This window comes from Lineus longissimus, chromosome 2 (genome assembly GCF_910592395.1).
Source record: "Lineus longissimus chromosome 2, tnLinLong1.2, whole genome shotgun sequence".
NCBI lineage: Eukaryota > Metazoa > Nemertea > Pilidiophora > Heteronemertea > Lineidae > Lineus > Lineus longissimus.
In genome coordinates this window covers 24,675,488-24,702,370 of record NC_088309.1, presented here as the reverse complement: position 1 = coordinate 24,702,370, position 26,883 = coordinate 24,675,488, and the positions used below count along the sequence as shown (strand labels likewise).

At 40.8% G+C, this 26,883-nt stretch overlaps 2 protein-coding genes across 2 annotated transcripts in view; one reads left to right on the top strand and one right to left on the bottom strand.

Annotated features, from left to right (window-relative positions):
* Positions 1-16,095, top strand: part of LOC135483830 (neuronal acetylcholine receptor subunit alpha-10-like) — a 32,623-nt gene extending 16,528 nt beyond the window's left edge. The window contains exons 2-6 of the mRNA XM_064764878.1: positions 6,946-7,124; positions 8,611-8,655; positions 10,815-10,924; positions 13,983-14,518; positions 15,074-16,095. Of these exons, the coding sequence (XP_064620948.1) occupies positions 6,946-7,124; positions 8,611-8,655; positions 10,815-10,924; positions 13,983-14,518; positions 15,074-15,681 (1,478 nt within the window). The 3' untranslated portion in view covers positions 15,682-16,095. The remainder of the gene's footprint in view (positions 1-6,945; positions 7,125-8,610; positions 8,656-10,814; positions 10,925-13,982; positions 14,519-15,073) is intronic.
* Positions 16,096-18,470: 2,375 nt separating this feature from the next.
* LOC135483181 (G kinase-anchoring protein 1-like) lies at positions 18,471-22,491 on the bottom strand. Its single transcript, XM_064763823.1, is given in 8 exon segments — positions 18,471-19,488; positions 19,776-19,910; positions 20,004-20,074; positions 20,269-20,434; positions 20,764-20,885; positions 21,156-21,393; positions 21,636-21,755; positions 22,211-22,491. Coding segments are annotated over 8 exon segments (1,074 nt in total). The 5' UTR covers positions 22,412-22,491; the 3' UTR covers positions 18,471-19,467.
* Positions 22,492-26,883: the final 4,392 nt, after the last annotated feature.

Genomic DNA, 26,883 nt, shown 5'->3' with positions numbered 1-26,883 from the left:
GGCGACACAATCCGTGCAAGTGGTGGAAAATATTCATTGGGTTGGTACTATCAGTGTCTACCTGGCTGCACCAAGTCAGATTTGGTTGGAAAAGAAGAGATGATTATCTTATTTCATTGGAAACCAGTTGCTGTCCAATGAAGGCGTGACCCTGCAAGAATAGCCTTGTAGGATGTCAGCATTCTTTTTGTCTCAACTGCTGAGTTTGTACTGGTCTTTCTGAACACAGCTCTTTATTTGAAGGGAATATGACATCACGTTTGTCAAGTTGCTTGGCCGATATCAGTATAGAATCGGGCAAAACATGCACATCACAGGGTATTTTTGTATTTCTCGCAAGTGCTTTAGCAGGGGAACATTTGGGGTACCATCCTTGATTGAACAGCATTTCAGGAGTCTTTAGGAGCGACAGCTGTTGAATGCCTAAAAACGTTTGTTACATTTATTTCCCAGGTTTAGTGAAATTTTACTATAAACCCTCTTTTTGAAATATCTTCTGTTCAAAGTTCTGACTACATTGTATTTTGGTAACAATTTAGCAACCAACCTCTAATAAGAAAAGTAAAAATACAACCTGAATTTTCAGGAAGCGCCTTTCGACGAGAAACTCAACGTTTTCCATAGCAAGGTCAAATCATGATGGGATGTAATTGGCATTCTTCAAAACAAGCCTGATCGATTTTTCCATCTTTTGGTTGACTTGACGGCGCCACATGATTACCCGGCAGATTTCTCTTTTGTGAGTTGTTTTGAAATAAATATATAATGCCCCCAAAGGTCATTTGGATCAATTTCATGGTTTGAACATGCTGAGAGGCAACCATTATTTCAGATATAAACATGATGAAAATGCGTGTCTCGTGAGGGTTCTGTTGGTACAGCTCTTTCGACCATGCCCTGGCGGGACCTAAAACACAGGCAACAAATAACAGGATAGCAAGAAATTTCATTACAGATGTCATGTCAAAAATAGCCATGTTTAATAGTTGCAAATAAAGCATCGAAAGCAGTCATATACGTAATTCTAACATTGGTAGCCATTTGAGCTTGTATATAATGATAGTCTATTAACCAAACAACCTAGTCATAAATCATTGCAAAAAAGATTAAAAATGAAAAAGTACAAGCCTAGCTATGGCTATCACATCTGACCAAGCAGAGCATAAATTCAAAATTTGCTCGATCGCTGTGGACATGCAGCAGCGTGGGCTGGTGACAGTGTTGAGTTGACTGGTTATCATCGCCAATCGCTTTATTGGGAACCACCTCCAGAGATCGACCAATGCTTGATATGTATAATTACTAATGTGTAGTTCCGAAGCAATGAGTAAGATAAATGTGAAGTACCAAGGGTTATCATTTGCAGACACGGAACCAATTTGGTTCAAGGCTACTGGGAATGGACCCGGTAGGATACTCGTCATTGGCATACTAGGATGGAGTGGTCTGTCAGGGTCACTTCGGTGGTTTGTTTGATAAGTGCCATCAGAAAAGTGATAACTCCAAGATAAAAATGGCAAAGTTTCTCCAACATGTAAATGTATATAGAACGAGACATGAGTTCTCGAAGACGTATAATCTCGAAGCGTATCTTTGGAACGCCTTATTCTCTTCCTCAAACCTTACAGTATCACAGTGGCAGCGTCGGTCAAAATCATTCACCTGCTTTACATTTTGAGTCTCTCGAGGCGCATTCCTTATATGACCGGCGTAGCTTGATCATGTTAAATTGCATCGGCCGACCGTGTAAATGTACATGATATCTCATATGTCTTGATTATTCCGAAACGTTCTTCGATCGCTGAAACTATAGAATCTCTGGTGAAAAGTTTCCTATGATATATATCTCGGAAAGGGGGAAGCGCTTTGAGCGGCTGAAACCAGTTGGACCTAGCCCGTTGTCTCATAATAGTCGTTATGATCGTTGTTGCAAAATGCTTGATGTTTCAGCCAAAATATAAATTAGCGAATCCTTTGAGTGGTAAGTTAACGTCCGATTTACGAGAGGTCTTGACTTATCTTGACAAATTTAATGATTCCACGCGAGAATTGACGGCAATCAATCTTGCGAGAAACTCATGTTGATGCATTAACTGAAATATCAAATTGGCATTAAGTTAATGGAATGGTTATACTCTCTGTATTCTCTGGTGGTCAGGATACAATACCAGCAGAGGAATTGTTTGATACAGTTGTCAGAATTTTGCAAGCGAGTCAACTTATTTACATTTCTAGAACGGAAAAGAACTTCAGGAAGAGTCGATGAATCACGGGCTGTCTCGTTAACGAATAGGCTGCGTTTTATTCGACAATGGAATGAACTGAACATCGTGATCTGACTAGACGTATTGATCCTCAATTATGGCAGGTTATTTTTCACTGTTAAGCTGAACAAATGATAGTTCTAAATAAGTGCAAATGTCTGTGGCCCGATTCTTTTGGAATATCTTCTCGAAGATGCGGTTGCGTGTATAGGCCCCAACACAAGATCAGGAAGCCAGGAGGTCGATTGATGCTAATTTCATTATCTTAAAGTCCATTTGCCATCGGCTCCTGTCGCCGTGTGCGGCATGCGGAATTGATCTGAGATTAATTGTGCACAGTACAGTGGATCTGCAAAAAGATTCATTTGACTTTCTGATTCCAAGTGATGACACGATCCATAACTTGCAGAGATATAATCGAAGTGCCGCCGATTTGACTCGGAAGACTGTCTCGTCTGTGCTTCGGCGTGTATTTGAATTTAGTAAAATTGGCCGTCATGTTGACCTTTCTGTTCCATACTACACGTCACGGTTAAGTCACTGGGACTGGCCAGAGTTCAAGAAATCACACACTCAGTGATCGTAAAAGCGAAAATTAATCAATTTGATCCTCTGTGATCGATGAAGATTGGTGCTAAAAGAGAAAACGATGAAGATTTAGAGCATTATGTTCACTAAGATCTCAGACTAATGAAGGATGCAATTCAATTGAGTTCAACTAGCTCACCGATAACTGGCACATGGAGCATTCATGACCATAATTGGGTGACGATTTTTCCGCCAGCGATATTTGACGGGGACAAACATGACTAAACAGACAGGGAGATAATCCCCCATTTGTCATTCGCGTGACTGATCATGCAACGGGACATACTAAAGCGCTTTTAAACAGTCACGCTGGTGTATACTGGTTGGGCAAACTCCACCACAAAATCAAGTGATGCTTTAAAGAATGGGGAAAAAACTTTACTGATATTGGTTGGCTACTGAAACACCGCGAGGGTGAAACGACAATGTACATATGCATGCAATCCCGTTGCGCTTTGTCGCGTGTTTGGGCGAAACGACTGGCTTCTTGTTTCTTTGAATCGTTCTACAATAAACCATGTAACACTTCAAAGGTAGGAACAGATACAGAGCTAGCTGACATTTTTTTGCTGATAAAAACTCTCACCATTCCTGTCACGATGAAGAGATTTTTTTCTTTGGTGTCTAACCCAGCACACGTCTTAGGTAGGGCACATCCTCTGGGTTTTTTTGTGTTATCCTTTCATTATTATCGCAACCATAGCTTCCATTGCAACAACCACGCACTATCATCCAATATAATATAATAGGGTCCTCTTTTCATAAGTCTCTTCCTGTTCCTTTCCCTTACTTAGTATGGTATCATAATCATCTCGCAAAATCATCTATTCTGGGTTCTATCTACAGTCAGACTTTGATTCTGGTATATGTACGACAAAACGCATTCCTTTAAATACCTCACCCATATTTACAACCGACATGAACGACCCGATATTCTGAGCCCACATCTCAACAACTTATACCAATTACTCGTCATGGTACATATTGTTTGAGAAATCCAATGCATAGATAAGAGATGATTTCCATTTCAACAGAGTTCCCATAAACATCTATCGGGAAGATTTGAATCGTTGGCACTCATATATCATCTGTGGATTCAAGTTGATGCCAAAGTCGTAGAGATAAGAGGTTTAAGAATTGTTGGTAATGTATACGTTTAATTCTTTGCTATTTGGAGGAAACGTAAGAAAATTATATTGCGGTATTTGCCCTACTGACAGAAAGGGCACAGAGATGCTCCACATCTAATGGCAAAATAATCGTACTTTTGCCTTGCAGACAAGCTAAAGGTGCATAGGAAAAAACGAAAGAAATTTAAATTTCTCCGTCGACTTCTCACTCATATCCAAGTTACGATGGTAACGTGCGTGTGCAATAGTATAGCTTTTTCTGAAGAGAATCTCAGGAAATCCTGTTGCACAAAACGAAAGTACACTTATCATTGAGTCACCAATTTAAAACCCATTGGGAAATCCATGACTTCTAAGCAATGGCAAGCATTTTCATACCGTAAAAGATATGCTTTCTTTAACAGTTCCCAGCCATCTCTTTCTTCAATTAGTTGTGAGCTGATACCACAGATTATAATCATTTTTTTCTGGCCGGAGGTTTATGTTGCATTTATTCTGGCACCGGGTGTTCCCCTCTCGGGCACCAAGGATAATTTTAGCCGATTCTATCTCATTAGGTGCATCAGGTGTAACTAACCAATTTTTTTCTTTGATCAAAAAGGTACACTGACCCGCCGACAGATTTACGACCAACTGTTGCATCCATAATGGAATCTCAAATGGCTGGTGTCGTATTTCACGCAATTACATCGCTAGTTCTCCCATGCGAAAGGTTTAATGAACCCACCCAACAATCACGGCAACTCGCATGTGAGAGGATCGAGTAGAGCAGTGAAGATTTTCGCCAGTATTAATAAAACTCGTAATGTAGACCGAAGCAGCAGGTGAAATTCAACAGATATTAAATTGGGTTCATCTTGTTTTGATATGCAGGTTAAAGGGTTGATAATGAATGGAGGAAGATTGGAAAATTGTCTACGTCATGCTGTTGAATAACTAAAGAACTCAAAGAAAAATACATAAATACACGTTTATTTTTTAAATTAAATTTCATGGGTCGATTGGTCAACTAAAATTACTTTTGAGCCTGCTTTTGTTAAAGGAAGGGTCGGCCAATGTGTGCTAGCCATGCACGCGCGTTCTCGGTACACTACGTGTGCCTTACACTGTCACACATGCTCTTTACTGTACAATGTCACATATCCTTTACCATAACAAATCATACCTACCAAAGAGCACTCTAACATGGCCAATTTATAACTAACAACCGAACATGTTCAATATCAAGATTTACCAGAACAATCCAATATGTTCAATATATCACTAAGATTCAACGACGCAGTTGAACATGCTTTACAAATATATCATCGAGATCATAGAGGCAACGCAAGACTGTCCCTGCACAAGAAGATCTGAACGAAATACCACACAAAATTCATGAATAATGCAGGAGCGACCACACTGACATGTGTTCACCATGCCCAACAGCCATAAACAGACATTGAATACATACACTTCATGTACATACGTAACGTCATCGCCTATATGGTGCTAACTTATGTGTAATAGATTAAGGCATGAGCATTTCTGTGAATGGGTCATTTCGATCAGATTAACAAGTAATTGAGGGACCGATTTCAATGCATGAATTCATGTGTAGAGAAAAAGGAAATAAGTATGTTTGTTAATAAAGGGAGCTTCTCTTTCAGCACAAACGAATTACAGGATTAAGTATTGTTAAACAATTTGTGGTCATAATTGCTAGTATAAAATGTTTACCAAAAGCCGTCAGCTCATTCTCGTCGTAATCATGCTGGTGATACAAAACGCTTTCCTGTGGTACAGCTGCAGGAAGGTGAATCTTGGTAATGAGTGAACGTCAATACCTACAAATGTATGTTGAGCACAAAAGTGCCGTATGAAATGCGTTGCAGTCGACAATATACATGTACTAGTAGTGTGGTACCGCACTCATCATCTTCTTAAAATATCCTTTATGCATCCAATACTACTTGTTTGTTGACAAGTCCTTGTCTAACCTATATCTTTTATAGCCGAATGCGAACCTGTTGTTGACAATATGCTTTACATTGTAGGTCTGCATTTATAATGGCTGGGCTGCATTCAATTTTTTGTCCTCCTCATTTTTCGTCATCAGGGATGGTCTCATTAACATACGTTTTTAACACTCGTATCAATTTGTAGAACAGATTGAAAGTGTGACTACGAAAGTCTCGGGTGGAAAAAAAGAAAATATTGTGAAAACGTAGCCTTTCCATGAATTTTCTAACTGGCTCTTGAAAGTGTCTTCCACGAACTGTCATCCCATTCAAAGTGTGCTCACATTTGAAAACTTTTTTGCCAATTAAACGTGCTATTTTACGAATACGATCGAATGTAATGCTCTGAGAAGCAATGAATTTAGCAGTAAAACACTGTAAATGGCAATAAAGCAGTCTTTCAAGGGATTATAAGCCATAATCAGACCGACGATATTGCCTCTTCGGGAAGTCCTTCATGCAGACCCTGCAAATAATTATCGTCTACATAGGAGTGTCTGTCGATTTGTTTTCCCTTTTTAGTTTTAGTATATGATGATAAAAAGACTTTGGTTATCACCAGCATCTTCAATGATGCGGCGCGGCAGGCATTTTTTGAACTTATGTTTTGGTTTTACCATCAGATCTAAGAAGCAGCAGGGTCACCGATCAGTGTTTTGTCGAAACTAGCTGAAAAAACTACTCGCATGTACGGCACGAGAATCGTTTCCTGCTGATCAAGGTCAAGGGGATAGATCCATCCCCTTTATGATTACACTGGTCTACAATTACTATACATGACCTGTTTTAATGAGGACAGTTTGAATATGACTATGACAAACTAATTGTGGAGTACCTCTCATGGTTGTCTCAGACATCATTGATGGGGAGAGCGCGGCAGCCAATAGATCAGCAAGTGGGACTTTGTATTAAGATCATTACACAATCGATAAAAATCGAATATCACCTTTTATATATTTTCAGGGTATCATGGATATCAACGGCTTATCAACACAACAGACCCGACCAGAGCTTTATCAGATGAACAGAGGCTGCTGTACTACATCATGACGAACTACGAAAATTCTGTGCGGCCGGTCCAGAATGCTTCTCAAACGGTCAACATCGATCTAGGGATCACATTGAATCAGATTTTCGATGTGGTAAGTAGTCATTGATTGTTCGTGCATATGATGGTACGTATAATCCCGTTAACCTTGTGCTCGAATGAACGAGGTGATAAAGGGACATTGCGTGTGGATTCTGTGTACTCTGCCCGCTCAGGAAGAAATTGGTATGTGCACTACTGATAACCATTGATTTGGACTCCTTTACTCAATAACCGAGGCCACCCTAGCAGTGAAATTTTGATACCAGGAGTCGCAAGCAAGAGAGATAGTGTTGATACTATTGTTATTAACAATTGCATTTCAACCTAAGTCCATCCACGGTAATCGCTCTCCAGCCTGATCCATGCAATGACTGATGCAGTCATAAAAAGTAGATCAAAACTTGTCGAGCCGGAATTTCGTGGTATTCCTCCGTTATATATGATATCATCATCATCATCATCACCATCCGTATGAATATTGTGGTGGTACATGAAGTAAAGCTGCTCGATGCCAACAGCATTTGGAAATCCCAGGTCGTTGGTTTTTTTTCGTGCGGCCGAGGTAATGCGAGCACGCAAATCACTATCCTCTTCAACATCCACATCATCACCAAAAAAGCAATGAGATCAACTAGGACACAACCTACATTCGTGATGCAGCCATCACCTAAGGTGGTTACGGAGACTCCGACTCGTATTGCCTGCTTTTTACAGCTACACTAATGCGGATGCGATGTCAATCCAAGCCGGCTTACTTTTTAGGTGTCATGTAATCCGTCCAATTCTTTGGCGTCTAATTTGTAGGGCGAGTTGATAGCCAGGTGAATAAATGCCTTAGTTGTTACATGGCCATCGCGAATCTCTCCCAACCTGATTGGACAAACAGCGTCAGGTGACCGGTTCTTCAAAGCTGATGCACTATAGCAACCCCAGGTCTTGGTTTCATTAGGAATGATATTTTCGTTCATACCTGAATGCTGTTGCGAATGGGCCAAATGAAATTGCCCAACATGAGATGATTAGCACGAAGGTCATGACAATGTTAAAACGTATCCGCCTTAATGGTGATTGACACCAACGTAAGATTATTGTAACGTTTGATAACTAAATAGATTCATCCATCCTGTCAGCCTGATTAGTGTTATTGATCAACGTTAAAGGCAGCTTATCACATCTCACCCAAAATCTCAATAATTTCATTTTTAATTTTCCTGTCGATTCTCGATTTAATCAAAAAATTACGTTATGGTTTGTCTATTTTCATATTGGTTTTAGAAAACCCATCACGATTATTTATCGGTCATGTCATTGAATGTCGAATTCCACATTGCATGTATTGCTATGGTAACCATGTTTAACAAATGACGAATGCCCTGTAAAAATCCTGTTCTGATCTCAATTACAAAGAGAGGTCTGATTGGAAACGATAAATCTCAGACGCCAGTTTTTGGGACAGTTTTGATTCATTCGTTGATGACCGATGAAACCATTCGTTGTTTTTATTAATAAAAGTCTGATGTTCTTGCTTTATATTGTAGGATGAACGAAATCAAGTTCTGACAACACACATATGGTTAGACCAGGTAAGCGTTTTTTCGGCACATCAGGTAAGCATTTTTCCTTCGGCACGGTTGATATTACTAAAACTATTTGAAGGTGCTATAGAAATTATCCACTGATACTGTCATTCGCAGTGACCGAATGGTTCTTATCACTCATAAGGTGGGAGGTTCGTTGGAGAGGGGTTTTGATGAGCAATGTGAGTTAGGGCAAAGGTCACGTCGGAATCACATATGCTGCTTTCGTATGATGCTAATGCAACATATCCTGAAACGCTAAGGGTCGTACATGTAAGTGACGTCATTCAGATTGTAAAAGACCCGTCAAATGTTTCTACAAAATTCATAGAAGAAGCGGTCTTTCTGTTGTAACTCGTTTACTCTCAAAACAGGACAGCTTCTGAATGATGGCATGCAAGCAGTTACCAACTACAAAAAACCGAAAGAGAAGTTCTGTATGTCTCGGAAAAAAAGACAAAGAGTGCATAATGGATTTTCATGACGAATCAACAAAGTGCTATATCGAATCGGAGCAAAGACTGGTTAGAGCCCACATATCGATGTCGCGGTTTTGATCACCAATAGTTGCGCAAACAGTACGACGGAGCGAATTGATTTAAGTAGAAAGCTGAAAAAGTTGCACGTGATGTCGGCCCTCGCATTTAGTCTTATCTACGTGTTTGAACACCGTTTCATCATCTCACTAACAATGTGCGAAGAAAGTAAACAATGCAATGTGATATTTTAATGCTTGAAGCTATCTTGTCATACTCTTGTCGTGCTTAAGGAGGCAATTAAATTGGAAGAGTACGGTGTCATAGTGTTCAGCACTATAAAAACATACAGAAGTTCTATTTGTGACCTTTCACTCAGCCTTTCGATTTTACACAAAATGTATCCTTTCTGAGATGCTTTATCAGGGATTTTGTATACCTTGCAGCTGTTTGGCCGAATGATTATTCCAAGCCCACCGGCCAGTTGTTTAAAGCTTCGCTATATGGTTTGGCGGCCGTTAAACTACCGTTATCTTAGAGTGTATCCATTGATCTCGGGCTGGGGGAGGGGTAGACCTCCAGGGCAGTTCAACAGTCATCTTGAACATGCCTTTCTGGGAGGGGAAGGGACGATGCCGATAGAGGCATTACAACACCTCACTCTCCTCTCTGTCAATTTTAAGTATGTAACACTGTCATACACGTACACCGAAACAACGAAATTACATTCGATACCCGAACAACTTAATCATTTTCTTACGCGCAACATAAGATTTATCAACTTCAATGATTTATCGGTGAGCTCTATCATTAAAGAGAGCAAACGCCGATAGTAGAATAGCAATTTATCACCCGCGCTTGCAATATGATACACTTAAGACACGTTTCGGTGATAATCCAAGTCTTCCGGTATGTGACATTAACACAGCGACAGTCTCACGGCCGTCTTTAAGCACTGCCGAGAGCAGGATAAGAACAACGTGAGGATTACTCTAGAATAAAGTTATCTTGACTTTGATCATACATAGCAATTAATGTCATCAACTTAAAGAGAGGAAATTGCGGCTTTGCAGCTATTTATTTAGTAATTTGTGCACCTCTGTTCAAACGATTTTGTAAACCGCGTTGGGAGTAATCAAAGGATTTTTAAAAATCTAAGATCGATACGAGTAGGTTACGATAACGATGCTGTCTTATGATGTTGCAGTTTAGATGATTATTTAAGCTGTTAATATATTCCAGGGCCGTATGAAGAGGGGACCAGCAAGAGGTGTTTTGTCCCCCGACAATCGAACACTGATAGTTGCACTCCCAACTCTTTCCTACAACCCCCTTTCATGGAAACCCTACCATACTCTTTTCGTGAGGCGATAAACGCCGTTGGTGTAAATAGATACCTTTTCGGTTTTGTTCAGAGAAACCTAAAATGCACATCAATTATTCGGTAAAGTATTTACTGGTCCATTATACACAGCTTCAGATTGCTTCAGTAGAAATGTCAATTCTCTCAAAAATGCCAATCTTGGACTTATCATCTGTACGAGTACATTGTAGAAGCGTATTATGCTTGAATGCGAAAGTGTACGCGCACATTGCCTATTTTTTTGAGAAGATGGGCCCTGAGAAGGAGCTGCCTTTCCCTGGGGACTACCCTTGTCCCACCTCACTGTATCTTAAATCTATTTTTAGGAATGGACCGACGAAAAATTGACATGGGACAAAAAGAAGTTTAATAATATCGAGAAAATACGTATACCCTGCAACAAACTCTGGTTACCGGATATAGTCCTTTATAACAGGTCAGTATGAAGACGTTGTCAGACAAGCAATAGCTGGTAGATCCTGTCGCAAGCTGTAGTAACACTGCCTAGCTATTTCAAGCTGGTCGATATCATTCACTTTCACAGACTCTACCAAAATAACGATCGAGCAGATAATTTAGTGTTTCCGTAGAGCAACGTCTTGGAGATACATGTATATATCAGGAGAAAACGGAAAAAACATGTCAGTTTATTCTTTGACTGAAGGAACGTCTGTGAAAAAATGGACTAATTGGATTTTAAATTGTTAGTTTCTTTCAGTTTCATATCATTTCAAGTTGATATCCTTGAGTAATAATAAAGTGCGATGCGTAGTTGTCTTGCCTCCTCGTTGACCATAATCTGCCTCTACCACCGGTGGCACAGCTTGTCGTTCAATGTAATCGATGGGTGATGATAACACTCCGTAATGATACTGACCTTACGAAGGAGGACCGCGAGATTAGACCAGTCTGATGGGACGATTATTCGAATCACCCGGTGTGATGTTACACCCGCAAGACTTGTTATGAAAGCCATGGAAGATTGACAACATAAGTTAGATGGTGGCTTAACTTAATCAACACTCTTAGCATTACAGAGGAATCGCCTTTGATCCCAATAGATGTATGCGGAAGCTAGCCCAATAAAAAGAATCAGAGACTACGATTGAGGCTGATAGACCTTCGTTTTCTTAACCACAGAGCCTGATCCAAGGACAAAACGCACTGAATATAAATTTCGACAATGCTGCTGTCTTGACAGATTTAAAAATACATGTACCACGCTTCAGCTTACTTGCATGAACAATAACTGCACCACGGCATTGTGTATTTTCATTTTCCCGAGTTACCAGTAACTACATGGAACGTGAATGACGTACCCTTTAGGGACTAACTGCTGATTTATATGGATATTTGCTGAGAATACCTTGACGCCAACCATGATTATGACTGATCAGCGTATTCCTCCATGAAATTACCAAATTACAGACTTTATCCGCGCGATACATCACAAGGTCGCCTCCACCGCAAGGTAATTCACGGGAGTAACCCCAAGGGAACAATACTGAGTCAACTGACTTAACTTTAATGCCTTGTCAAGGAATGGTTAGCTGCAAGGATGTCCATTGAAGCAAATAGACTTATGGATGTCGATTGCGCCCAATGATACCTTTTTCTGAATCACTTTCAGCTATTGCTTCAAATTAAATTCGTTTTCTCAACACAATGCGGTTTTGTTGGCAAATATTTCACAAAACTTAGTTAGCTCCGTCAGTTGACCTTAAAACCAATTCTCAACATACTAGATTATTACAGATTGCAAGTTTTATTTTCATCGTATTACTTTTATATTGTCGCCTGAGAGTGCCTAACAGTACGCTTCTTGGTTTATCTTTTCCGCGGCACTAAGTCATTTCCTCCAAGGCTCCTAACCACTCACTGCCAACCCCACCAATGTCCGCCCAATGGCTCCACAAGTGCCAAACACAAATGGTGGCTTTACCGTTCACTGACTGACCCGTGAGGCGTAAAAAGAAACCCATTCTGTAAACGTCGAACAGTTTACGACATGCAGCTGAGTTAAACCAGCGGAAGGGGCAATTGTGTTGACGGATGCCGTATAGACTTAGGCAGATCGATATGTCTACTATTAACCTTAAGACTAAACTTGCGGGCAATCACAATGTGTGAGAACGTCAATAACACTCAATTAGCAAGTACCCATATATATCTGTACCCATCCGAATTATTCCAATTGAAACTTTGAAATCGAAAAAAAGGACGTCACTTGATCAAGAATGCACAACACGTTTCGATCCCCAACATTGATTGAATAAACCTGGTGAGCGCGCAATATACTAATAAAAAATTATAGCCAATAGCACTCCATTTTATCAAGTACCCTTATATGTACCCATCCGTATCATTCCAATAAAAACCTTTCAAATTGAGAAAGAGGTGATACTTGAATAACACGTAAGGCGTGTTGATCCCAACGTTCGATGGACTAACCCTCGAAGGGCAAGATAGTCATCAGAATATATCATATGGCCAATAACACTCCACTTTTCTTAGTGCTCTTGTATTTACCCACCCGTATCATTCCAATAAAAGCCTTTGAGAGAGAGATGTCACTTGAGGAATACATGTATGAATTTTGATCCCCGAATATAGTTTTTGCTCCCACCTCCTTTTCTCAGGCGTACTCGCATGGAGATAAGCATTTGAACTTGAGATGGAACCATTTCCCTAGAGATAAATTGTAAATTTGATTACCTTAGCATTCCTCTGCGATTTGAATAGTATTGACACGAGATAGAGGAGAATACGTGAATTATATAATGCAAGATATGAATTTCCGTTTCAATAAATGTTGAATTTGAGTAGAATTGTTGACTAGCACGAGACTGACAAATGGTTAGCTGGTGATATTAAATCCTATTTGGTAGTTTGAAGTACCCGAATACATGTATATGATGTATAATGATTTATCTCTCTTTCGAGGGGCATTACGTAGCATGGCAGTTACTCGGCGGAGTTGGCTTTTTCTGTTCTCTAATATTTCCAGTATATTTACGTTCTTCAGATCCTCGCTAAGCGAATATGTGAGCCACTTACGGCGTGAGTGATTCAGAGACGCCGAAAAACGATGCCCATAAGTTTTTGCCGCCTGCAGGCCTCTTCTTCGTGGTGATCATGATCATATATAGGGATTTCCCACTGGAAGAAAAAACATATGTCCAATGGAATCACCAAGCAATCGAATTTGATCCGACCCCATTGTTTTTACCAGACAAATTGACATCAGCCATGGCTCAAATAACCAATCTATTTTCCAATGGCTTATCTATCAGAACGTCAATTCCGTAATCCCCGATAGTTAGGGTTTTTTTCATCGTATGCCCATCTTATTGCCAATGACATCTCGGTAGCATGGTTAGTTCCTCCTGAATATTCCTTTTCTCCTTCTCCTTCGCAAAGGCAAATGATTGACAAGCAAAGGTCTCGAGAAGCGAGGCCTCGTTGTTTTGACGGTGTCTCATTTCTCTTTCCAGTGCGGATGACCACACAGATGGCTACATGGCAGCGCTAGCGATGGTAAACAACCAAGGACGTGTCTTCTGGCCACCTATTGTCAAACTCAGAAGCACATGTAGTATAGACATCACGTACTTCCCCTTCGACGACCAGATCTGTCTGCTTAAATTCGGTTCCTGGGCTTACGATGGAACCCAAGTGGACGTGTTCAACAGATCGAATGGTGTGGACCTGAAAAATTACGTCAGTAACGGCGAATGGGAACTCATTGATGTAAAAGTAGTCCGCAACTACGTCATTTATTCCTGTTGTCCTGAACCTTACCCAGATATTACGTTCACTTTACACATGCGCAGACGGACGCTTTATTATACTTATAATGTTATAGTACCCTGTATTATGCTGTCAGCGTTGACACTGCTTGGATTCTGGATGCCACCTGATAGCGGTGAAAAAGTGACATTGGGGTTGACTGTACTCCTGGCTTTCTCTGTCTTCATGTTGCTCATTGCCGAGAGTATGCCGGCCACGTCTTTCTATGTCCCCTTGATTGGTAAGTTGATTAAGATGCTTTTTTTACAGCCCGTCGTTCCATTGAGGGATTAATAGGCAGTATAGATTGGGTGATTAAGGATAACACTGAAGATCGAGTCACTGGGCTAATTATCTGTTATTGACGCCCAACCGTCCTCTCACTCACGTTTACAACAACGAGAAAGCGCTCATCGAGCGAATGCTGGGGAAGATGTTGTCGAGCTGCAAAGACAGGCGTTGATTTACTACTGAAGGGTCGAGTTGTATTTGCCACATCGCCTCGATCCACTGTCCGTAGACTGGAAACCTGAAACCTACGACACATGGAGATAATCAGAATACCGTGCTCCTAGAGGGCGTAGGGTGCAGTTCAATCTCATCAGAGTCTTTCAAATACCCTGGTCTCATCAAGGTCGCGGTGATTCTTCAGTAGCCAAGAATTAGATATTTCCTCGTAAGAAGGCTGATCGTGCTGTCGTTTATTGGAAACATGATATCATATTAACGGGGAAGGATGGGTTGCCTGTCGAAAATCATCGTGCACTCAAAACGTATTTACTTGTTGTTGTTTCAGGTGTATACTTAACGGTTGTGATGTTCATGACGTCACTCTCAGTCATGCTGGCGGTGATTATCTCCAACCTTCACCACCAGGGTGAGACGAAAGATAACGAAGTTCCAAACTGGCTGCGAGGTGTCGCTGCTCGTATCGGTAAATTCTTCAAAATTCCCACTAACGTACACAGCAGGTCAGAAAGGCGTTCACCATCGCCTACGTCGATGAGGACACCTCTACGGGAAAGTATGAATGGGATCAACCTGCACTACATCGGCGAAACCAGCTCCGAGTGTAACCTCATCGAGTACGAGAACGGAGAAAACACCTCAACGAAACATAAACTGCCAGGAAACGGAACCTACCAGGGTAAACATGATCCGAAAAAGAAATCGCGAAAAGTTACGGAAGGGGAGGAAATTCTCCGGCGGTTGTCAATCATTATCAAGAGACAGGAAGAACAGCGAATGTACAGTCAGAAAAACAGAGACTGGCAAGAAGTGGCCAGGCTGATTGATCGCTGTCTTTTCTATGCTTATTTCATTATTTTGCTTTCGTCGACGGTCTCTATATTACTGCTTGTGCCGCTGGGAAAGAACGTCAAGATTGAACACGACAGCAGTTAATGACGTTATACATATTGACTTCCTAGAGGTATCAATCCATAGTTCTTTCCTTAGACCAGTTTATACATACATTTATAAGCATGTAAAGTACATTCCACGTAATACTAGAGCAATTATTTAACCGGGATTCAGAAATCAGAGAAAAAACACGACTAAACCTCTAGCATTGCCTCTTGAGCTATATGAGAAGCTTCGTTAAATTGCCTGTTGGCGGCGGCGGCGGCGTGTTCGACCGCGATGATCTTCCCGATGCGTTTCTTGATACCTAAGCACCAATGAACGGGGCAAGGGGCAACCTTCAGTGATCAGGAGACCGTTGATTTGACGCGGACGGTCTTGTGGCGACCCTGACTGGTTCACCTTTTTGTCGAAGAGGCGGAAATCGGTGAATTTGGTCCAAGGGGGGGGGGGGGGGGGGGCGTGGCATTGACAGATGACATTGCGGGGCAATGCGAAATGGGCACTATTCATAGAATATTATTGTACATACTATGTATACTCAATGAAACAGATGAATATGTCGGTTATGATTGATGCTAGAACACATTTTTCTGAAAAAACAAGCTCTTTCTTTAATGCACTCTGTGATGTTTGTTGTGCTTTATTGAAAAGTATTATTTTCTTCTTTAATGTCATGTATATAGCGAGAGTATTTGATTACATCATCATCATCGCCATCACGCATCAAAATAGAAAGGTACCGTGCTGTACATATATCATCGTTATCATGCATCGTCATCGTCATGACCCTCGTCCATCGCCACGTATAACATGTATAACTGTCATCATATCATCATGATTATCACTATCTTCGTCATTATCATTATCCACCTGATATCTTCTGAAGGGACTTACAATGCATCACTTACACTGTTCCAGACTGTTCGATATATATACAATGTATATTGGTAATTTCATAACCACAGCACCATCGTCATGTGGGCCTTCCATCTTTATCACGGTATCATTGATTGTAAGCATCAGACACTACTACTGGTCAGGTGAGGTGTGCAAGAGCACATGTATTTCTGTCAATAAGGCCTGATCGATAGAATCGACGAGTGGTTATGGGTGATAACCATTGATACATGGAACATTATCCATATATCTCCAGACTGTTCAAGGGATACATTTAATCACAAACGATATCAACGATACAAACGTCTATATACTATATCCACATTTGAATGTCACGCATATTACCTTCGCGATTTTACGCCGCACTACGTCAGTGCAATCGAGGGAATGAAGGAAGGCGACGTGTGTGACATGTACTGTGAATCGGCTTAACGCTTATTTGCGGAGGAAGGCTTTTTAATAGTCTTTAATAAGACGTCATAGCATTGGAGGAGGATGGAATGATTATAACTTTTTCAACAGTCCAGCATTTTACTTTCATTTTCGTTTGGAAATAGCTCATAATCTTATTCCTGTCAACTATATATCTACTCCGATCACCCATGCCATGATTAATAAAAACCATTTCATATGGCCATTGCTATCATATGCAACCCAAGAATATACATATGAGAAACTCTAAAATAAATAACTTTGTCTTCATCAATTCTTGATGATACATATACCTTATCTACACGCCAAAGGGGCTGATCAGAGCGTTTCCAAAAGTGTCTAAGCTTACATTTTTCTTTACACCAGTTTCTAAAACTACTGCTAAAGCGCTTGAAATAAAAATTCAAATATCGATGTACATATCAATCATAAGATATATAATAATAAAAATTCTATAATTCCTTGATCGTAATGTTCAGTTAGTTTATTGGCCGGGTCTATTTGGCAAGCCGCTCGCCGAACAGGCATCTTTTTTTGTCCTGTTTGGAGAGCCGCTTGCCAAACAGCACTAAAAAGCCACCCTGTTCGGCCAGCCGGGCTTGCCAAATAGTCACTTCCTAATTTTATTTCTGCTCAAGGTATTCGTGAGTTGATTGAAAAGCACGGACGTCTTATCTCGAAGACGAGAACAACTTCAGAGTAGATTACCAGCAAACAAAGAGAAAGCAACAAATTCCTTCAGAATATTTACAGGATGCACTGTCACCCATCTGCGTTTAGCGACATCTGTGGAAACTGAAGTCACATCTTAACCAAGAGACAAGGTCACAACTCGAACTCGATCAAGCGGATGTACAACAAAAACTGTGTTGTATCACACATATCGTGTACATGTAAGTCTCCCGGTTCTACCAAGACAGATGGAGCGAGAAGCTTTTTAAAATACAAGTAAGATGATTCGCCAGCATATCTTTTACCGGTCTGCGTAATTCTAAGTAAATCATAATGAATTATGATAAACCAAGAGACAAGGTCACAACTCGACAAAACAAAGCGTTGTATGTCCCTGTTCTTTCATGAAAACACACGAACAAAAGGTTGAGGACCCAATCTTGAAGACAGTGCCGCGATCAATAGGCCAGCTCCTTTACGAATCCTTCAATAAGGATTCACCAGCACTTCCTTGTCACTTATCTGGGTCATCATACGCTACATGCTTGGTTACAAATTTTCAATTTGACCACAAGCTCCGAGACAAGGCCGCAATATGACCATGGAGACAAAGTCACAACCTCACTAAAAGACAGTAGTCGTATTGAAGAGGCACTGACGACAGGTTAGACAGGATCGAGAAAATGAAGACAGCACAACCAAGATGGAGCAACACTCCATCAGATATCAGAATAGCGGTATTCACCACACCTTGCTTGCCGTGTGGACGAGCAACCAACACACATTTCTCGAGGGGGGAAACATCAAAAGAAGATGACAACATGATATCTTAATATGACAGGTGTTTTATTTGTAAAAGAAATTACATTTCCTTTGAAAATTACCTGGACTGTCCAACTACCAAATAAAAGCCATCATTCATGAAAATTTGTTAGAGATACAGGACGTCCCAGAAAAGAGTGTATAAAAATTAATATTTTTTAGTTCAGGTGACCATCATAACACCCGATTTTTGGAATATGGGTCTGCCTGTAGCAACTCTTACGTACTTTCTTTTCTGGAACAACTGCCTGGGTAAAAGAATACAATTTTTAAATGCAGACACAAGGTAGAAAAAGACGAACAGTGGAACCTCTCTCAGCCGACATCTTCGATATTGGCAGAACACACTCTCTAAAAGGCCACCATTTCGTTCCCGAATTGGTAAATTCTCTTCAATCTGACTTCTGTTCTCCGGAGGTCTCTATAAAGAGAGCATTTACAGCCCCAAGGGTGTATTTCAGATAGGTTCTACTGTACATGTACCTTTGATATGAAAGCAGGAACCACAGCCAGCCACAGGTATATCAAAATCTAAAGCCAATGGTCAAATGTCCACTTTGCAACACAAGCACATTAAATGGAAGAAGAAAAAAATGGTCTGAAGAATACCAAGTTTGGCATTGTCATTGATGAGATGACGTAATAAACATTTTAATAAACTCTAAACGCTACAGGGTCTGTTCGGGGATGGGATTTGGGGACTCACCACCACATGACCGTTGACAATGAATCAACACGACAATTGTGACCTCAACAAAGTTTGCAGCGATCGTCATCGTCTGCCAGAAGTACTAATACAAAGAAGTGAAAATGATTTTGATGATAGGCAGATATAAGATTGTAATGAAGTTGTGAATATCACAGATTACTTTAAACCCATTAGATCTCATATCGCCAGAGGAGAAAGGTTTAAACTCCCAATTTTCACAAGATACTCCTATTAACAGATTAAAAAGCTTTCTGGGCTCCATCTGACTGTTCCATAGTTCATCTGTTGGGATATCACCTGTGTTTCCCAGATCCCTTAAAAGTAGAAACAGAAAATTACTCAGAAATTAAGTAAAATGTTATAGAAATCGAATTCGACAAATATTTACTAAATTCTATACATGTCAAGCATCACACATAAAAATAGACTAGTCTACCTCATCTTCATTTAAGTTTTGACAAAGTAACACTAAACTACTTGCATGGTCAATCATGCTGACGAACCTGACCATTTGAACACGTTGATGAGCCACGACACGCTCCAGTTCGATATCGGAACTGGCAGAGTGTATTTCCAACAGTCATTCAAAAAGCCTACTTACATGTTGCTTGCCTTTACTTGCACTACTTTCTGGTTTTTCATGTTTATCATGGAGCTTCTCATATTTCTCCAACTCGTGCTTTAATGCATGGACTTTGGATCTCTCCCTCTCAAGTTCAGCCATTAAATCTATAACCTGAAATGATAGGACATTGTTGTATGTTCATGTACATGTACATGTACATGCAAGGAAGACCCCCCCCGTCTCAAATTCTGGCAACATAACTACCTGTTCTGTGAGTTCATCTTTGACTTGAGTCAGCTGTTCAACAGTCATCAAAACTTCTGCTTTGTCTCTCACTGCAATGAAAGAAACACAGACATTTTCAATCTGGTTTTTGGTGGTCCTCATCTTCAATCCTCCCCTTGTCAGTTCTCAGCTGGGTAGCATAAAGTCCACTGACTGACTGTCACTTGAAGGTGTTCATGTACATTGTCACAGGCAGACTCAGTAATACACGAGTCAGCACTTAAGAGATAACTTATTTACTCACTTTCTCCCTGTGCTAGGATATGGCATAATTGCTTATTCCTCTTCTTCACCTCTTTCAATTCTTCATCCATATTTTTCATTGTCGCTCTCAGCATCACTAGCTCCTAATCCTTTTTGCTGATCTCTTTTTCGTAGTGCACTGCCCTTGCATTTTCAGCTATGTATTGCTGGGAAGGCAACAAATGAGAAATCTGATCATTCAAATCCTTGCACCTAATACTCTACTGAAGTGTAAGGTTGCTGCAGTCAGACTTTTCTTAAGGATTCAGCTGTTAAAAGCTGTTTGCTACATGTATCAGAGTCTATCAGACTTGAATTTGTTGGGAACAAGTCCAGATTTTTTTCAATTTCAATTATCTCAATTTTCTAAGATACAGATTTATATTTAGCTCCCTCAACTCTGACCCTTCTGTTGCCAACAGCAAATCTGTCGCTCCCTGACTTTTGTAGGTGAAAAATGAGCAATATAAAAGACAACAATAAGACTTCTACTGACCTTCGTATACTCAGCCTGTATTTTTTCTTTTAAGATTATTTTTGAAGCATCAGAGTCAACGGTGTTAAAGAATTTTGTATCACCATCCTCAGCAGCAATTCGTGTTTTTGGTTCTTCAAAACCTGAAAGAAAAACAATCAAATGTTAGACATCCATCAAGACAAACCCCCAATCTAACCAGATTCAGGACAATCACATAAAATGTTTTTCACAAGATGCATGATAAAGAAGATGGGAGTCATTCACAACTGTTCCTTTTGCAGACCCAGATTTGACTGACAACAAACAACACATTTTTCAATACACCTGGTCATAGTGAAAGAAAAATTGGAATTTACCGATTCAAAGCATGCTGAACCGAACTAACAGAACTGAAGACATTCTGTTTATACCTTGAGACCTTGATTTTCCCACTTCTTCTGATTTCGATTCTTCATGAAGTTTAAATTCCTCAAGACTCATTGTCGCTGGCTTATCTTTTTGCTTCTTTTTTTTCCTGTCTCCACGAGAGTGGGGTCCACTGTCTACATCGTTTCCTGTTTTGGAACTCTCCAATTTTTCCTTTTCAAACTCCAGTTTGCTCTGAAGTAGGGCTTCCTGCAGATCTTTTTCATACGTCTCGCTGGTGAACTATAATGTTAGATAATAAGTATGGTTGTAACTAAAGCCCAAATGTTTGCATAAGCCACTCAACTTGTTAACGAATAAACAAAACTGGTATCCTCAACATCAAGCCATTTAGATGACAACATTATCAGCTTATAACTCATCAATACTTCTTACTCGGCTGAGATGGATACCAGTAGCTGACTGATAGTCATAAGCATCTTGTGCGAGGGGGACAGCCGCAAAATTAGAAGCAATCATCATACCTCACTATCCGTCTTCTTCCATAGTTCCCACTGTTCAGCAGTTGGCGGCCCATGTTGGTTTTGTTGTTGGTTGCTTTTTGCTGATTTGGGTTTGTTGCCACCAAATGCAAGATTTCGAAGCTGGAAAATTGATATAAAAATTCATTCGAAGAGTCAAGAGAACGTCCTCCTATGTTGCACTGAATTCCAGAACTGCAGTTATTTTACAGCGACATATCCACGTGATGTCAAGCCTATCGCAGTAAATACATGTATATGTGTGTATGTATGAAAGTTTGAAACCACTCTAGGCCTATATCCACCGACTGGGTTTTCAAAAGGGCCGTTTCAAATGAAAATCATGAAATGGCCGAAATTTTTTTTCATATTCCTTTGTCTGATATGTGCCTATATTCAGGTTTGTTTTGGCTTTGACATGTTTAAAGAGCAACCTCAAACTGGTGCGAGGATCTAATTTGGAAATGTCAGTATGTTTAAAACAGGCATGCATGCACTGTGCGGCGTACACACGAATGTAGGCCTATGACCGAGCCCGAATCGGCGAATGCACTCATTGTGATGGATGGATGGACAACCTCTGCATTTTCCGACTGGCTTCCCTCGCCCTTTCGCTTCTTTTTCTTCTTTTTTGAAGCCCCAGCTTGCTGGTTTCCTTTGCCATATTCTTTCTCATTAGGCTGGCAGCTTGTAGCATTGTCATCATCCTCATCATCTTCGATTTTTAGCAAAGCAAATCGAGAAGGTTTTGCATGCACCGGCAATGCTTTGGCTGCCATTTTGTTTTTTCTGTAGCTATAGACATCAAACTAATTCCTTAGCGGCCGTGGCTGTAACTGTTCAAACCGGGGTTCACCAAGTCGAAGCAGCCTGCCGTAGGCCAATAATTGATTCCATCATACACAAATTTCATGTGTCATCGTGAGAAACTCTTTGGTCGCATGGCCTAGTGGTTTACACTGCTGGCCACCACACAATAGGGACCGGGTTCGATCCCGGGAAGAACCCATGATCGTGTGTCTGGATGAACCGGCGTGGCTTTCAAGGAACTAAAATTCCTGGCTCTTCACAGTCCTTCGAATGAGACTCAAAACCGAGGTTCCTTGTATCTGGTGTCTATGCCAGGGCAAGCTAAGACCCCACCCAGAAGTATTAGGGTAGCAGGAAGGGTTGGGCGTTTGTGGTTTCTGAGTCTGAGGGGGTTGGTGTCTGTTGACTGTGCTTTAAGAGAGACTAGGCATGGTGCCAGTCTCTCTTAAAGCACAGTCAACAGGCATTTGGTCTCAGTATTTGGGTTTTGATTGCCATGACTGTACCCCTGTAAAAGTCAGAGGAGGAGAAGTTTGGAATGATGAAAGCATTGAAGAAGAAGAAATGTTATTATATATTGAGGAAAGCAAAATTTATTATGAGACTAGAAGGCAGTGTCCTGACTTGATTATTTTGAAAATGGCAGTCTGAACACATTAAAAGGTGGAACATGGCATTTTATCGACTTTGAAGTGTTCCGCAGTTAAAGGGAGACTATAGGCAGCAGCTAGGTAGGCAAGATAAAGTCATACAAATTTGCCAATAGGGGTCAGTCATATCTCTAGGCATGGCGCCAGTCTCTCTTAAAGCACAGTCAACAGGCATTTGGTCTTAGTATTTGGGTACAGAATCAAGGCAGCTCAGAGAGCAATGATTGAACGATGCTGTGGACAAGTCCAAGGATACTGCATCAGTCACGACCAACTTCTCATCAGAAAGCGTCACCACCAGCATATTCAATGTTCAGTTCCAACCTGTACCAGTCCAATGCACGCCTGTCATGGTCAGCAGTGGTCAGCTTAGCGCGATATGGAACATTCTTCCGAAACTCAAGCGAGGGAAGTCTGCTCATTAGCCTATCTCGCGCACTGCTCCTTCTTGTCAAACATCGTAGTGAAATCGTGGTACAGTGGGGCGTCCTCGAGGATTGCAGCTGGTCAGACAGACGTGAGGTGGAATGTGGGCGGCTGCACTTCTTCGTTGATGTGCGATGGCAGATAGCACAGTTGTTGTGTTGCATGACAGCTGAAAGTGAATGTGATATCATAGAACTGAGGCGTTTGCAATGAGACTATAGGTGAAGTAGAAGCAAGGAGTGAAATGGGCCATCTTCCAGTGACTAATATACAGAGTAAGGGCACTGGGTGTTGTTAGATTCAGCATTGAATGTATTCCTCGTACAAGCGTGAATAGTGTGGACATACAGTGAGAGGTGAGAGACCCCTATTGACTACTTCTTGTAACTTTATCTTGGATATTATATTAGTATTGAACTTCTAGCCATGGATTATGAAGAAATTGAAGTTGTAGGCATGGAATATGAAAAATTATTCAACGTTGAAAGACATTATTCCATGAGGCTTTGCCGTGATCGCAAAGGACGCGACGCGATTGGTTCACATGCTAATGAGGTATGATAATGATAATTACCTCTATAATGCTACTTGGATAGCGACTGTGTCGTTGATTGCAACAGTGGTCTATGTCAATGTGTGCCTGTAATGTCAATGAAGTATGATGAGGTGATGACGATAGTGCAATTGACTAGGTGGCGCATTTTAGAATCAGCAGTGAGCACTGTGTGTAACATGGTGGAGGCAGCGGAGATAATAACTGTGTCGAAAGTATTGTTATAGGGCCTTCCCTAGGCCCATGGGGTTAAATTTACAATCCACGATTGAAAAGATGTAGTTTGATCGCATTCAACTATAAATCCATTGAACAGTTGTGTTCCTTGGCTTTAGTCAACCGATGACCTTTTGTTGGGCCATGATCGGGGATTGTAAACTGTAAATGTATTATGGACTGGGAGACGGGGGAAACACAAGTGAAATAGACCAAAACAAGTGATTTTGGGGCTTTGGTTTAGACGCATGCCCCACATGCGCCATGCGGGATTATGCGGGATTATACGGTTCATGTGAACTTGTTGACATCTACATGATCTAGTGCCGTTATTGGTCATGGTACATGGTAGGCCTAATCATCATGGCAATATGTTTCAGGAAAAGCTCGGAGTAAAATGAACTGCCGATGAATAATGATGTTGTTCATGTTTACCATGTTTACTATACATAGCCATAGGGTATGCACTGGCCAGTGCACTTTCTGCACGTCGTCATGGTCATGTTACATACGTGATACCTTGCATATTTTGTTTTTTGAATGCGCATGCTTTTTGGGCAAAATCACTTGTACCAACACTAATGAATAATGTCTTCTTATCCCTATGACTCCATACACAGTGAGGGCATTGTCCCATTCTCATCAAATGGTAACTTATTGTACCGTATTAGGGTGGAAGTTGGGGAGCAGATACCTACCGCTGCACGCCTGTCATAATCAGCAGTGATGAGCTTAGCGCGATATGGAACATTCTTCAGAAACTCAAGCGAGGGAAGTCTGCTCATTAGCATATCTCGCGCACTGCTCCTTATTGTCAAACATCGTAGTGAAATCGTAATGGAAAACGTCTGGCTTTGCGCCAGACGTTGAGACTAATAAGTGAAGAACTAGTAGGTAAAGAACTTCTACTTGCGCGAGACTGCTCTGATAAAATTATCATTGCAGAGACTACGGTGACGTACACATATATTTTTTACAATCAAAAATGCCCTCAAAAGACGACATGGAATGATTATTTTATTGATATTTCCTACTATATACCTTCCAATTATCACTTTATACAAATAGATCGGCGTTAGGTCGCATGCTTTTCTTTCCTGGTGACACTATAAAGCAAAATAGTTGCAACCCCGTAAATGCGCTATAAGTCCAATAATAAGTGACGGTGACCCGTTATAAATGTTTCGCCAGCTTCGCTTTTTTGCCGCTACGCGGCGCGTTGGGCCCTTGCGTCAAGTGAGAAACATGAGTAGCTTGCGTGGACTCTATCTCTCTCGCCAAACTCGGACCACTAGGGCCAATAAACCCAATTGGCGCCTAACCGTAGTGGCACGCAGGATACACTCATCCCGCCTTGGAGGAGGATTACTCCTAGGAGAATGACCCCTCCAAGTGCAGAGCGAACGCTGAAGAAGAAGAAGAAGAAGAAGAAGGTCGCAGTTTCAACTAGTTAGGCCTCAGGCCTAGTTTGGAGCATGGATTAGACAGTCTAGGGCCTACTCTGAAACGAAAAATGATAGCCTAAATCCATGAAACGTAGTCTCCAATGCGCCTCCGTACTGTTACTGTCTTAGAGTGATGATGGTGAGAACGTTGCAAGCGAAGATGGTGAGAAATGGATGGATGGTCTCAAGAGCCATCTGAAAGCCAGTGGGGATCGCCTCCTCATAAAACGATAGATCCCTGAGAAATAGAAAACAAAAATTATATGTCCATCACAATACTTCTGTGATACTTAATGTTACCGTGCCCACGGATTAGGTCTATGCACAAAAAAATACGGAATATCTTTTACCTGCTCCGTACTGACAATCTACGGATGCTGCTGTTTCTTAATATAGCCTACACTGATTAATATTTCCGAGCCAAAATAAGGTTTCGTTTGCTAGTTTGTGATCATCAGCAGACTATCATCCGAATTAATTTTTTTAGGTTTGTGCATTTGTGAATTTGTGATGCATAGATGGATAAACAACTTCCGCATTTTCCAACCATAGCTTCCCTCGCCCCGTCGCTTCTTTTTTGAAGTTCCAGATTGCTTGGTTTCGGCCATCTTGTTTCCCATTTGGCTGAACTTCACTATAAATGAACATTTCGATAAAGCACACTTGGCAATTAAGGCTAACGAGGACAAAATATATTCAAGCCATATCATAAAACCCTAGCTTACGATGACTGCAGCAGGATGGTTAGGAAAGATTGCTCACGAACTATAGCTGAAAGATTTGAACGAAACAAACATCGATAAAGAAAAATCGATACATTTCTCTTGAAACCAGAAATTGCGAATATCATTGGCGATAACTTTGACAAATTGTCTATCTATTCTTTCATGATGGAATGAATCTTAAGAAAGTTGAGGCCAACTAATGATGGTTGCATGTCAAACGTTTTATATCTAAGCGAAGTTGAGAATGATAAGAACTGATATCATGTTTTGTTGTATCTTGTTTTTTAGAAAGATTATTTTCTTGTGGCTATGTGTAACCGACGAGGTTTTAATAGAAGTGTGCTGTATGCAATCAACATGGAACCTTCCCTTTGCTTTGAAATTTGATTTAAGGTGTTGGATCGGCGACATGTCTAGCGTGATAAC